Raw genomic sequence first — 15,558 nt, forward strand, 5'->3', positions numbered from 1 at the left:
ACTTGACTGCTCGGAAATCTGGTTAGAGAGAGTGTAATAAATAAACAGCAAGGACGTCTGAAGCTGCAAGCACAAACACTGGACAAACCCATTTACTATCAGTCATTTCCATAATGACCAGACAATCACAGCGACAGACTCTTCTCTGGTAATTTTAGCAGGGAGACCAACGGTAAACAGTGGCCGCAGCCCACGCACCTTCCATCATGAGCTCCTTCAGCTCCTCGTTGTGGTCTACGGTCTTCTCCTGCTCCTCCTGCTCTTCAAGGGTCTCCTCGTCATCCTCCTCGTCCTCCACCTGAAAGTCGTCGTCTCCACCATCCGCCTCGTCCGCACCGTCCACCTCCTCATCTGCTTTGGTCGATTCCACCTGCACAAAGCAAGAGTTGCGTGAACAGTGTTAGTTCAGTTAGGAATGGCATCTCCCAGAACGGAGACTAACAGACCAACAAGTAGTCTAAATGAGGTGATACAATGAACGGCAATAGTTTTACAGTAAAACCCCACTAATTCGAATTTCATGAAACCAAAAAAAAAAAAAGTCCGAATGAACCGAATGTTGAATTACTGAGGACGTCAAAAAGAAAAAAGAAACCGTAAACAGATGTTTACAACATCATGCTTTTATTTAGTGAATGAATCAGCAAATCCCGTTTCAACTTTGCACAAAAGCAGTGTGGAAGCTGCCGTTCTCGTCCTCTCGTGACTGATTTGCGCTTGCTGCAGCGGTCTCGCAACTTCCTTCGCAGTGCGGCCACGGTGCAAGACCAGTGGTGGTGAGTTGTGGCAACGGGCTTTTCTCTACCATGCACACATCACCTGGTGAGCTGGTCGGTAAGCAGATAGTCCATCCATCATGATCTAGCAGGCTCTTCATCCGCGACAGCGTCTGCCGTGTTTGTGACATTCCATTGTGACATGGACTCCACCGTTCCATCTCGGTTGGACGCTTGTGCCGCTTTTGCCTTTTGCATAGCAAATTTGGGGTGCTCCGAGGGTTAACCAGTGTGCGGCCAAAGATGTTCGAATTAACGCGAGTTCAATGTCGATAAATTATTCAATTTTCCAAATTAATGAGGATCTTCACAAGGTTTTGCTGTACTAGAAATATTCACAAAATCAAACCAGGAAACCGCAAACATTTTTCAAGGCGTGCATGCCCATTTCCTTGCAAGATTGAATGACTGATTGCATTGATTGATTGGATTGATTGATTGATTGATTGATTGATTGATTGATTGATTGATTGATTGATTGATTGATTGATTAGGCTTATTGACCAAAAGCATTAGAGCTATTAGAGGGCCCTAGTTGATGGCTCTTCGTTGTGATGGCTTTTCGTTAAACGCTGGAATGAGGAAGTGCTGTAACAGGAGCAAGCGAATTGACCTTTGTGCGGCCTCTTGCTTCATCGCGAACTAAGCGACGAGAACGCAGCGCGGTGCGCCTAGATGCGTAGACACTGTCTCCATCGCAGATTGATTTCAAGATAGGGGCCGCGCAACCGCGCCATACGCAGCAGCTACTGGAGTAGAACAGCTCTTCTGTTTGCGTCGATTCAGCGCTCAAGTTTCGGGCACTTCGAACACCCATCTCCCCGTCTACGCACACATAATCACTTTCCTTTTAAGAGGAAGCTTTAGCTCGGGCCCAACTCCGACGCGGCCTATACAAATACATGTAAAACGCAAAAACGTTTTTCTGAGACAACTCCTGGATCTGATTTTAATGAAATTTGTTGCATTTGAGAAAGAAAGTTAAATTCTAGTGACTGTTGGAAGCGGAATTTCGATTTAGGGCCTGAATTTTGTTAAAAGAATTTTCAAAAATTTGATAGTTCGAAAGAAAATAGAGCCACGAAGTTTACAAATTAATAGCTCTACATCAAGATCAGGTATTGCAGTTCTGTAAACGGCACCCATAAGATCATTCAAAGCGGACAAATTCTTTATGTCAATTTATATCTTATGTGAATTTGTTACGTTGTGTACAAGGGTTCTGCAAAAGTTGTATTTCCATACTGCTAATTTTCTTTAGGTTTATACGTAACTTATCAATCCTTTCCATTTATATGTACTATTAGATGCAATCGACATAATTGTGATATATTTTATTGCTGAGTTAGAGTTCTAAACTTGATAGTTTCGTTTCTTGAAAATTTGCGGTTTTGCCAATTATTAATAAAAAATTTACAACCTAAATAAAAAATTCGAAATCAACAGTCACTAGATCTCAAGTTTTTCTTTTAAATGCAACAAACCTCATCAAATTTGGTGCAGCGGTTACCGAGAAAAACGAATTCGCTTTTTACATGTATTTAGATAGGAGCACCTGAGCTAAAGCTTCCTCTTAATTGCAGCATTGCACGTCTTCGCAGTCGGCACTTCCATGCTGACAGAGCAAACACAGAAAACGGGAAGATGGACAGTGCACTAACCTAAGCACACAAACTACAGCACATGGAGGAAGCTACGGCAGCCAAGCTCGAAGCGTGTACGAGACAGCCATCTTGAAATGCCGATGGCGATATCGTAACGCAGATTTAGGGTCGTACTCGATTCTAACGCTCACACAATTTTTAGACTCATTTTATCGAAATAAAAGTTCGCTTTAGATTCGAGTAAATAAGGTACTATTCGAACTATTCGATTCAAAATTATTCATCCAAATCACTATTCGCTTTGAATTCCCTCCAAACCTCAAATTCACTATTCGCCCATCCCTAGAATAAGTACTTTGAAAATCATGATGTCACACAAGACGTCTACCAACGCTTGGTTCTGGGCAAGAAATTTAAGAGACGGACAACTACCAAGAATATGTAGCGGGACGTTGGTGGAAATGAAGTGACCATGATCTATAGTAATAGAATTGAGCATGTTGTTCGCAACTTAAGTAGGTAAATTGGTACAGGAAGTTGCAAAAACTTTAAGTGGTGCAAACTAACAGTGAGACCTTGAAATTCTGGATGTAGTTTATATGAGATTGCTGTTCATAAATTGGCCGTTATTAACTACTGCATACTTATTGTTTATTAATGCAGTTCTTATATTACTACCCATTTGTACTTTATACGTATTACAAAGTAAAAGAAAGATCCTCGCCTTGTACATGACCAAACCAGTTAGACGGAAAAACTACAAAAGTAGGTAGCTATTTATGTAAACATAATTCAACCATTCGGAGAACAAACCACAGGAGCATCAGCTTGATAAGCAAACTAAGTTTCTTACAGCTAGAGCAGCACTCGTCAAGTGCTCCCCACAAATACCAGCGTACAATCGCTATCGCGCTCACCTATCACTGTTTCCAGCATGTTTTCAGCAGAAAAAATCCTCGCTGCAGATTGAAAAATTCAGATAAAAAATATTCCACAGCGTTTTCCATGTTACCACTGTACAATTAGACACTCTGACCAGCAAGCTTTCCATTGCAATAAAGAAAACATGGGTACCATAAAAACTGGTTGGCAGTCCCTTTGAAAATGGAAGTTAATCCATTATATTATATTTTAATAATGGAACTGTTATTATGAAATTAAAGAATGGTTCGAGAAAGTACTTCATCAACCTAACTGAGTTTGTTTTTCTTTAGTAGTATCCCTTCAACAAGACAAATCAATTACACAAGCTGTGGGAAACGCCAATGAAACCCTATGAATAACTTGCAATCTGTAACTTCACATTGATGTACCGTCGCTGAGCCATAAAATAGAGTTTGATCAGCCGCAGCAGCTTAGCGGCTAAGGCATCGCGCTGCTAAGCTTGAGGTTGCGAGTTCGATGCCAGCCCTGGCAGCCACAAATACATTAGCTGGACAGATCACAGATTCAGCCACCAGATCAGCATGACATATTTCAGAGCCACCGAATCACGCCATACACAATGAAGATGCAGGCAAACGGATAGCAACACGATTCGTTGCAGCTCAACCACGTCTCGGTAATCTGCAGACTAAATCGGCAATCCGTCCCATCTTGTGAATCCAGCTTAAAGAAACCAAGAAGGGTCAAAATTAATTCGAAATCCTCCACTACAGTGTTCCTCACAATGAGAAAGTGGTTTTGGCACATAAAACCCAGAATCAAATAAACCGTTTTAGCATTGCTCGTTAAGTGTCCCTTTAAAGCAATACGGTCTGAGGCTACTGCCAGCACCAGGGCAAACCAGTACTCACGTCGATGGGGCTTCCCGATCGTTCAGAGCTGCCACCATCGTCTTCCTCCTCGTCGGCTTTGTGGTTGCCCCCGCCATTAGTGTGCGGAAGAGGCGAGGCTGGCCTCTCCAGAATTTCCGGTGGTAGTGAGTCCAGCAGCTGCTCAATGGGCAGCTCACTCTCTTTCTGGAGCAGCTCCAGCTCTCGACTCTGCTCTTCTTGGTCTGTTGGTGCTGTTGTCTCCTCACGGTCTATTGTCTCTTCATCATCCGAGTCACTTGCATCCGGCTGGAAGTCTTCATCTGAGCAAATAGAAAAAAGCAGCCCACAATCAACACTTTCATAGGAAAAGAAATAAAAGCAAATAAACAAGGTATGTGGCAGATCACCCATAAAGGCAAGAGCATGCACTCCTGCTTTGCCCTGGTCATTGCGTTTACCTTAAAGCAAGAGTATCTTGGATCCACATGCACAGGCCTATATGACATCGATTTATTTGCAATATTGTGTGCATTTCACAAAAAAGCCTGCCTTTTAGAGTGTGCAGAGCAGCAGAGTAACACAAAATATTCGTCAAAAGAATTATATACAGTAGCCAACAGATTTTTGGGACTCCAAAAATTTGGAGTCCAAAAAAATTCCGGACTTCATCAATGCATTGTCAGGGTTCCCATACAGCTAATACATATGGGTGCCGAAGCTTGCTTTTCAGGACTAAATTGTTCCCTCCAAGCCATGCTACCTGATCTTGGAGACTGCCATTGCCACTGGCTTGGCCAGGTTTCGCTTTGAATGGCCCACTCTATAGCCTTCAAGATTGGGACGTGCACGCGATCCCCACGTCTTGGAGGCCATGCCCATTCTTCCTTGGCTGACAAAATGCCCCAAGGAACGGCACATTTTTTTTTTTTTTTTCATTCAGCACTACTGTCATTATCAGTTAATGTGGGATCAGTTTTTCTTTCTTTCTTTCTTTCTTTCTTTAAGTTTCGGTTGCTATTTTGCACGTGGTGTCCAGAGAGCCGGTATATCTCAGAGACGTTGAGTGTTTGTGCGGCTCCACATCTGAGTGATCTGCACGCATGTTTGTGTGGCTTCTCATTTAGGTGATCGGCACCATTTCCTGTGCCTTCGCCAGAACCAAGTGGCACGAAGAAATGTGGCTCGTTTCTTCGTGCCTCAGAGACGTCGCACCTTTGTGCGTGTTCGCGCAGCTTCGCGTTTCCGTGATCGGCGCCACCTCCTGTGAAGTGGTGCGAAGAAACACTGCTTGTTTCTTCTATCTCCATGGCAATCTCTACCAATGGAGATCAACGTGGTGGCACTCTTGTCAACTGTATATGGAGACGTCATTCTTGCGCAAATCTAAGCAAATCCACGCAATGCCCTGCCCTTGAAGGCAGGGCATTATTAGGGATTTTAAGCCTTATAAATTTCATTTTTCTGACTTCGATTTTTCGGACTGTTCGATTTTCTGACTAGTTTTCGGTCCCTGCGAGGTCCGGAAAGTCGGTCGGCTACTGTGTATTTATTTCAGCTTATAGATATATATACTAATGTTTTCCTACCAAGTATCCTTGTGGGTTCAGAGGCCATTAGAGCTATCTTCCAGTTGTGGTTCCGATCTTGACCTCCTTGGTACTCCAACAGACAACCTCAAGTCAAACCCTAAAAACACCTTACAAGTTTCTCATGCATTTTTCGTAATATTTGTGCAATACCAGCCATAGTTGCCGCCTAAAAAGCAAGGGGGTGAGCCTGTAATGGCTAATGCAGTAAGAAGGTACCACCCACAAATTAGAGATGGTAGTTGTTAATGACACCAAACTCATTTTGATAAAACACAAGCATATGTAGTGTGGAGATGCGCCACTCTCACGCGTCCCCTGATATGTTGTTTTCTCGCATAGCTCCCGTTTCCTGTAATCCGGCTTCGCCGCGTGGCTCTACTTGGCGGTGTATGCTTGCAGGGTAGGACGAGAGATGGCGGGAGTGTTGCTCTGCTAACACAACCTAACGGCGGGGTTACTTGGGCACAAATAGGAGAAGGGTCTTTCTCTTTGCCTCGGGGTCAGCAAGCGCCGCGGGCATGCTGCGCATGCGCCGATCCATGCTTCTGCCAATGGATTGCTTCTTCGAGACAATCTCACGAAGTCTACGCCGGAATGGACGAACACGATCGTTCGAACGTGCCACCGTTTGCGTGACCGTACGCGCGAACGACCAGGCATTGGTGTCCAGCATGGAGCGCACATATTCGCTCGTTATCCGGTCGCGGTAAGTCGGACTTCCGCAATTTGTCACCCGCCCATCGGCATGTCTGTGGATAGCAACTCGGCTAGCAGGCATTAGTCTATGAAAGGTGCAATAAATGCCCTTGTGATTGTTTGCACTACTGTGTTGTCGTTCCTTTGTCCCAAGAGCACGGGTGAGAACCCCGCAGTAGTAAAGAAACGTGCTGCTACACCATTAAACAATAACTTTAGGAATGACACCTACAAACGTTCAGACATTGTACACCTATTTGTCCACTGACTCGCAAATCGTGGTATGCCACAGGCATACCACGATACCACGATTGGTTTGAAACCATTTCATGGTTTCAAACCTTGAAGGAACATGAACACATACTTCTAAAGATATATTCTGCGTTCACAAATGTTGCAGAATTTGTCATAGCCTCACACATTCTCACCGTGACCATATGATTATTTTGTACTCTTAGCCCAGCTCTGACAATTTGCAGAAGGAACAGAGATGTCCATTTGTGCAATCAGAGAGTAATGTTCGTTAACAAATTTCTTTTAAAATTAACATTTCATAAATAATAAAAAAATGATAAAAATAGCTATTAAGCACATGTACCATTTCTGCTTTTGTAAGAGCCACACTTATTTTCTTGCCACAGCAAAAAAAACGGGAGAGGGGAAGGCCATTTCACTCGTTTTTGTGGCCATATTTAATACACCGCTGCTCAGGTTCTGTTTGGCAATGCACTTACTATTCCTCAATCCCCTCCATGGAGTTGGACATGGCTGTGATGTCAACTCTTTTCACAACGGTGTCCAACAACAGTGCACACCATGCACTCAGAATCCAAGAGCATGCACGCAAGCTGCTGCGACACTCTCTTCATTCGACTGGTCAACCTCTCTGCATTTTCTTTTTGGAATTTCAGGTTGGAAAGTTGGGGGTGCAGTTCTTCCATAAGTCAAGTACATACAGTATTTATCACACAGCAACAATTTCACTCCCCAGAGCAGCTCAGCTGCCATCAGCGGAGTGGATAAATTCTCGTGAAAATGAACTGTCATCCACCTGAGCGTAATCTTTAGTATGACTAAAAAGTCGAGAAGCAACCATACTGAGTGTAATATACATGTTTCTCTATATGTCGCAAAAGCCCGATGCTGTTCCACATGTCCCTACAATGTGCATCTGCAATGTACAAGCTAGTATGGAAAGAAAACCTCCTTTCCAGCAAAGAACATCAGATGTACTCGGGGGTGGAAATGCTATTTGACCTTTTCGCATAAGTGTAAGGGAGTAGACAAAAATACAACTTGGCACAGCCACAAGCACTGCTGGCCCACTGTCTAACATACCCCGTTAAAGTAACTACAGTAGAACCCCGCTGTTACGTTCCTCACTGCTGCGTTTTCCCGGCTGCTACGTCGTTTTCATCCGGTCCCGGCATAGCTTCCATAGGATCCAATGTATAAGGAACCCCGCTGTTACGTTGTAGCTGTGAAAACGTTCCCGCATGATACGTCGCAACTTAGCACCCCGAACCCGCCTGGGCTTAAGTAGACAACGCGCTCCAACCGCCATTTTGGCTTTTGACGAGTTTTGGCTGGGCTTGGCCGGGCTTGGCTATGGAACTGGCTGCAAGAAGCCACACGCCAGTTCGAGAGGCCGCATGAGGCCGCCACTAAGTGGCCATTCGTGAAAAATAATCTTACTATCATCACTGTGATTACGGTCACCGCTTGGTTGTTGGACGGGTCGACTCACGGAGGAAGGAAACTCGGGAGAGGCCCTGACGTCACTCTTTGTGAAGCTAATAGCGTCCTCGATCACCCGCACCGGTGCGCACCGGGGCGCCTTGGTGCGCACTTTCATCCTCGATCAACCGCACCGGTGCGCACTGACCATCCTCGATCAACCGCACCGGTGCGCACTGACCATCCTCGATCACCGGAAGCGCACCCTGTTGGAGCGGTTTTCCGTTGCCCCGTCTCGCACCGAGAAAATCGGCGGTGCGCCGGAGTGCAATCCCAGCAAGCACTGCGGGACGCGCGACGTGCGCGCGTACTGCCGGCTGCAGAACCGCGGACGCTCTGGCCCGATAGCTGCGGTACGTTGCAACGGAGTTGACGGAGTTAGCTAGTGGATTTGTCGGCAATGAGAAAGGATGCGCTGCTAGTTGCCGCAATCGATGAGCATTCTTCAAGTTCGTCTGACAGCGAAGACGACATGCTGCTCGACCTCGTCCAAAAACAGTGTGGTGAAGAGCGGCCAAAAGTGGACAGGTTCATTGAACGGGCCGTCAGGTTTAATTATAAAATCCATTGGTGTTTGCTTGCAACCAGGTATGTCGGAGCACGCAGCTTGACAAGGTTCGAGCGCTTGCCGTAGATGCTCAGCATCTGCAAACAATAAAAAATGTGCGCGCGCGGGTGTTCGCGGACGTTTTGCGCGCCAGGGGCAAAGTAGCGCTGCATGCAAGCACCCTGCACGGGGTGCAGTTTTGTCTTCGATGTTGACCCTCCGCAGTGCGGCACCACGGCGGGGCAAAGCGCACCATTCTGGTTTCGGGGCAACCCCGGGGCAAGGTGATCGAGGACGCTATAAAGTAAAACCGGAAGTTGGCGTTGCTCGTGGCGTTGCTCCGCCTATCGGGCCTGCTCTCCTCTCTTGTTTACGTTTCTCCCACGCCGCGCTGCGCGCAACCGGGCTGCTCGGACGCGCGCGCTCCGCAGCAATACTAAACAATCGTTAGCACGTTAGCATGATTACGCCAAAGAGGGCAAAATTTCCCGCGTATATTCGTTCCTCCGTTGCCATTGCCGTGGCGACGACAAGGAGCACGAGCCGCATGATGCCGGGGAGTTGCCTTTGGAGAAGCCGTCGCGGCTCTGGACCTCCTCCGCAGGTACGTCGCACCTCACAGCGACGCTGACAGCAATGCGGCCTTCCAGGGTATTGAGAAACGTGTGGTGATTTATAGCGAGCAAAAGAAACGGCAAGCCACCATTCTGGACTTTTTTAAGTCCTAAGCGCACTCTGTGGAAATAAATTGTCTATAGTTGAAGCTGCACTTTTTTCATTAATTTTCGGAGCTTTCCTCACTGTTGCGTTTTCCCGGCTGTTACGTTTTTTTCGCCCGGTCCGGAGAAAAACGTATGAACGGGGTTCCACTGTAATAATATTGTACTAAATGCGTTTCGTTTTATAACTTGCTTGTATCTATATGCCACATACAGTCGCAATTTTAATTGAAATAGTCAATAAATATAGCGGAGCTGGCGTTATGAGCATCAGTGAGGCATTTGTGCAAATTACCAAAACTAGTTTCATTAATTTTTAATAGAATGACTTTCCGCGTGTGTTGTGGGGTTCTCACCCATACTCTTGGGACAAAGGAATGACAACACAGTAGTGCAAACAATCACAAGGGCATTTATTGCACCTTTTATAGATCAACGCCTGCTAGCAGAGTTGCTGTCCATAAGACATGCCTATGGGTGCGCGGAAAATTGCAAAATCCGACTCGCCGCGACTGGATAACGAGTGAATATGCTCGCCCCGTGCTGAACACCAACGCCTGGTCGTTCGCGTGTACGGTCACGCGAATGGTGGCGCAATCGAATGATCGTATTCATCCATTCCACAAGACGGTCTCGCAGAAGCATGGATCGGGGCACGCGCGAAACGTCCGCGCCGCTTGCCGACCCCGCTAAAGAAGAGGAAGAGCCTTCTTTTCGCGCACAAGTAACCCTGTCGTTAGGTGGCATTAGCACAGCGACACACGCACCATCTCTGATACTACCCTGCAGGCACAGCGACCGCTGCCGCAAAGCCACGCGGTGAAGCCGGATTACAGCATACGGAAGCTAGGAGGGGGACGTGTGAGAGTCGCGCATCCCCACAGTGTATATCATGCTATATAGCCACTTTGACATTTTGACTAAAGCAACAGGCGTTGTAGGTTCGGCACCCTTCAAGTGAGCTAGAACAAAAATGTTTTGCAGACTAGGATATGTCAACAAAAACACAACTTGGAAGGTGTGCACCTAAACCGAAGCTATAGGCATGACGTCCAGAGGTTACTCCCTACGTGCACAATTTCTCCTGGATTGCTGTGCCATGGAACATGTGAAAGCTGATTACATTACAACCCCGGAATGTGTTTTTCCAATCATGCAGGGATGCAAGGCAGGTCCCTACTCGTAAGCTAAATGTCAGCGGTAGAGTACACCTACTACAACATATCTTCCAAGTCGCATGACCAGAAACCATGCTAAACAATGTGTGACCGCACATTATATGAGGCCTTTTCTCTTTATTACCTGACATTTCCCTTGAGTGAGCCCCGCGCCACATTAATACGAGGAATACCGAACTGCTGCACAAACAACGTAAACCAAAAGACAGTATGTACAGCGGCAGTACCATTGGAACATCCGCCGGATAACATTGCAAGGATAGTGTGAAAACAGGGAATGGAAAACCAATGGCAGCGGTTATATCTGTGGTTATGGCCACTTCATTAACTTCCACAATGATGACGATGAGTATGGCGTGCTTTAGGCTTTGGTTTCGGTTTTACTACCAAGGCAGCATCAACGGAAGGAGGCTCGTTTTCATGCTTAAATTGGCGCAATTTCCCACTATTGATGTCTTGATCAGGTTTGATCAGATGTGATGTATGAGCAGGATGGTGCAAAGGACAGCTCTTTACAGGGTTTCACACAATTGGCGCAGCTGTTCCCCCATTGAGTACTCACAGATTGATATGAGAATTAGCTTTCAAAAAAAGAAAGCAAAACTAAACCAAATTGTTGGATAGAAAGTAACTAGAACTAAAACTCGCACAGTATGATGCCCATTTCAGGCAGAGAATGTAAATTACTAATACTTTGGAAGCTGGACTGTGGATGTGGCATAACACTTCTGAAAGCATCATTACCATCCAAGTTGATCATTTTCAGCAATGTTATCGCAGTTTTGCATGAATCCATATCTAGCAGAAAATAGCACATGCACTAAATTACATCAACATTTCCATACTGCTCCTGTGACAGCACTTAAATACTAGTACACGAAAGTGGCAAAAGGTTAGGTGTGCTTGCCTACAAGCTTCTATCAAGACGTTAAGCTCTGCTCACTAAGCCTAATCAGTTGAGAACAAAGCAGACCTCCAGCTCAACCTCAAACATTATTTTAAAAGGTTAGGTTAGAATCTCTCACAAAAAAAAGCAAAATGACAGGAAATCTTTTTCATGTAAACACAACTTCCACACACGACCAAGCAAGGGACACATCCGCTACGCCTCACCGTTTGAGGAGCCCGACCGAGCAGGACTGGCAGGCGCCTGGGCGGGCGTGGTCGCCTCGGAGGCCTCAGTGCTGTCTTTGTTTGTGGCCCCCATGCCTTCTCGCAGCCACGATGAGTACTTCTCCGTCTGGTCCATGATAAAATTGAGGTGCAGGTCAAGCGCTTTCTTGCGCTTCTCCTCGAGGCGCGTCTGCTGCTTGAACTCCACCAGCTTCTCGATGTTGGTCCAGAACTGCTTGATCTCCTTGGCCACCTGGGCGGCAACCCGCCGCAGCCGCTGCAGCTCCTCGCGCTCGGCTCGTTCAGCACGCTGCTCGCGCTCCTGGTGGTAGCGGAGGACCATGCGGGCGCACTTCTTGGCCGCAGCCTTCTTCCACTTGCGCTCCTGGGCAAAGTCGGTGGCGAGCCACACCATCTCCTCGAGCAGGTAGTCCCAGTGGGCCTTGGCCCGCGGGGGCTCCTGCACCTTGGGTAGCCGGCGCGCCGACCACATGCCGTCCTTGCGCAACTCCGCGATGCGCTGCATCACGTACGCCTCCTGCTTGGCCCGCTCCACGATCTCTTCCTGGGAGCCGATGGACGAGTCGTAGACGGCCGATATGGAGTGCTGCCTTGTGGTGAGACGTGATGCCGGCAGGGTCAGTGAGGAAGCAGAGGAGCCGGAGGCTGCCGCCGCCGCGGGAGTCACGGGCGTAGCAGGCGCTGCAGCGCCAGCTGCTGCAGATGGTGGTTGCCGCAGGGCGCCTCCCTTCGATGGCGAGCTTCCACCCGTCGTCGGGGTTGCGACGGCTGGCACACGCAGAGGTGAAGGAGGCCGCAGGACGGCAGAGGCTGGTGTTTGTTGACTAGAGGAGGAGGCGGAGGAACAGGGGTCGGCCAGACCCTTGGGGCCAGGGGAAGGCACAGAGGAAGGTGGCGTGGCAGGAACCGAAGGCTGACCTGCATATACAGGGCCAAGGGCAGCGCTAATAAGTGACTGTCTGCTTTGGATAGTCACACAAATGCCTGTTTACACGTAGCAGGAAAATACACACAAGAAACAGCTAATGTCATCGTCAAACATCCCAATCAAGCTTTTTACAAAAATAGAGACTACTCTTAAAGCAATGGCCACCATTAGGTCAAGACGCGATAACAGCTCCAGGACAAGGATAATATAGTACTCATCTTCCAATCCTATTCCTTTTCATGCTTTGTGGGGGTTCTGGGCAGCACCTTGCTTCTATTTATGAGCAATAAGAAGAGAACAGAATCAAGTGGAAGAAATCCCTACGCTATACCTGTCCAGTTCCAGATCCAAGTTCAAGCTTACCGAAAAATAGACTCAATTCTCTATTGATGAGGTTACGGTCAGTATCAAGGGCAATTTCAAGCAAGCAGCTCTTTATATATCCTCAAATTATCTCGACAATTACTTTGAATATCCTATCCACTATGGTGTCCCTGATAGCACAAGCTTGGCATTGGGACATTTGTCACTTCTAGCCAGTTGTCATGATCTTGAGACACATATGTTCTGAACCCCTGAATTAAAACAAGACATGTTACAGGGGTGCTGCAACACTTTTTCAACCAATCGCAAAATGAGATCACTATTAAATTGCACCACCTCACGAATCTCCTACCACAAACATTTTTCGAATCCTTCAAGCACAAGCAATGTCGGGCTTAGTTATCGGACAGGTGAGTGGCTTTCTTTCTCCTTTCATTTCCACTGGTGCACTGCAACCTACACAGGTGAAACAGCAAGGGGGTGCAATGGGGGCATGTCTCGCTGGCCCCGCCCGATGGCTGAACATCTCGGCATTAAGAGTATTCGTGGTGGCACCTCATAGCAGCCTCAGTATCTACACTACACTCTTCGTCTTACATAACTGTCATGTGCAACACGTAACTGTCATGTGCAAACTGGCAGCGCAAAGATGAAATGGTTTTCCTGTCACTTCGAGATCGCAAACATGTATATTTTTAATTTGTTTAACTAAATGAACAATATTTGTATTACTGAAAATGTTCTCGTGGTCACAAAATCAGTTAATAGCATTGGTGGGTCCAGCTGCTTGCAATGATGCTGTGTAACCAAGTTGCAGAAGTGAGGGCAAACAATCTTTTAATTTTTTTGACACAAGATTATAAATTTCCTGCTGTATGCAATGCAGTAATATTTGACACATGTTCACAATAGCATTTATGACAAATCGCAACAGTTTCTTAATACATTCAAAAAGTGTTTCAGGGCCCTTAAGTGAGAGAATTCCAGATTCCGAGGCTCGATATAGCTGTCCAAAATACGTGTGGTCAAGATGCCATTTTTAACATAAAATTTAACATAAAAACAATGCTCTGCACCTGGAATTTGCACAAGAGCTAAACACTCAAGCTAGCATAGCTGTATAAATTCATGTGCACAAATTGCAGTCGTCTCCCCAATTCCAAACATCGTCAAGACGCCACATCACAAGGCAGTTTGCCTTCTAAGTCAAGAAATGTACTGTAAGAAAGCACGCACACATAAAGTCATTATTTCACACTAGATATCTGTTTCAATTTATTGTCATAAGCCCACAAATATGCCCCTGGGCAAGCCAATTGTGTAAAATTTATTTCGGATTTTCTGAGCTCCCATACAGTAAGGTTTAACTGCAATATGTTTTTCCTCAAGCAACAAGGCAATAATCAATCAAACGAACTTAACCTGACATAACAAACCACAAAGAACAAGTGAGAGAGAATGGTGGTGTCACCATAACTGTTAGTAGAAGTATTTTGAGCAACAGCTAAGGTGCTGCCAGTAGGAAAGAGCAGCAAGTGTGGACAAAGATTTGTCCATATATCTAAAAGCAAAGTATGCAAATAAACTAACTAGCTGCTCAGTTCACTGCCTCGCTTCTTCACAATATAAAGATTGGCCGTTTTGACACTTTTTTCTTTCTTTCTTTCTTTTTTTGCTGCAAATGTGTTTAAATATGCATTGTAACAGCAAACACCATTCACAAGCAGCATTAGAGCTACCATTTTTCATGATATGTTGAATAGACAGGAGGAATGTGCACTTCTGCTACATCAGTTACGTTTCTCAAGTAGAGAACTAAAGAAATACAGAGTTATATTTTTACTGCACTTTACGAAACACCAGAGATATGGACAGCAGCAGCAGTAGCACGCTCTCGTGGCTATCTGTTAAACTACAAAGCACCAAAAACATTCGATTTCCAGAACCCTCACATTCCACATGCTGGCATAACTGAATATTTAACTTAAGCCTACCAATTGAGCTCGTTGTATTAGATTCATGGTAACAAACACGGCACTAAGACGAAGGACAAAGATATGAGTACAGGTTTTTATCTTCTTCCTTCGTCTTAATAACAAGTTTTGTTTGCTACCCTTAAGTTAATGGCCGTGTTTAGTGCTCAGGCAGTACTATGGCAACATTGAGACTGCTGGTTTCAGCGTTTTAGTCATAGCAGAATATCAACGCTTGTCAATGCTTGAGAACTAATCATTCTTTAAATTAAGTAGTTTCTTGATATTTTCCTTTGAATAACTGTTTAACTCTTTCCATACCACGCCCACTGCGCATCATTAGCCCTCTAACGATGGTTTGAAACGCCGCTTTCGAGACATTCCGCGCCGCCCATGGACACACTTTGCCATCGGAAGTGAAGGAGGACATCCATATTTTTGTTTTCTAAGCAAGTCTATGTTTTTCCAAGAGGCAGTGCGGTGATCTTTAAATGCGCTCCGAAGTTCTGCGATTGTCAAAGTAGGAAGCAAAAAGGGCTGCCTCCGGGAGCGGCGTGCACGCTTCGAAACATCGCAGATCTTGCGATTCCATTGCG

The 15,558-nt window shown here is 46.0% G+C and overlaps 1 protein-coding gene across 5 annotated transcripts in view; it reads right to left on the minus strand.

Annotated features, from left to right (window-relative positions):
- Positions 1-15,558, minus strand: part of dom (domino helicase) — a 135,621-nt gene that overhangs the window by 97,039 nt on the left and 23,024 nt on the right. For all 5 annotated transcript variants that reach the window (XM_055063994.2, XM_055063992.2, XM_055063985.2 and 2 more), the window contains exons 5-7: positions 11,717-12,655; positions 4,177-4,457; positions 199-370 (exon numbers count right to left, since the gene is read on the minus strand). In XM_055063994.2, the coding sequence (XP_054919969.1) occupies positions 199-370; positions 4,177-4,457; positions 11,717-12,655 (1,392 nt within the window). The remainder of the gene's footprint in view (positions 1-198; positions 371-4,176; positions 4,458-11,716; positions 12,656-15,558) is intronic.

This window comes from Dermacentor andersoni, chromosome 3 (genome assembly GCF_023375885.2).
Source record: "Dermacentor andersoni chromosome 3, qqDerAnde1_hic_scaffold, whole genome shotgun sequence".
Lineage (NCBI taxonomy): Eukaryota > Metazoa > Arthropoda > Arachnida > Ixodida > Ixodidae > Dermacentor > Dermacentor andersoni.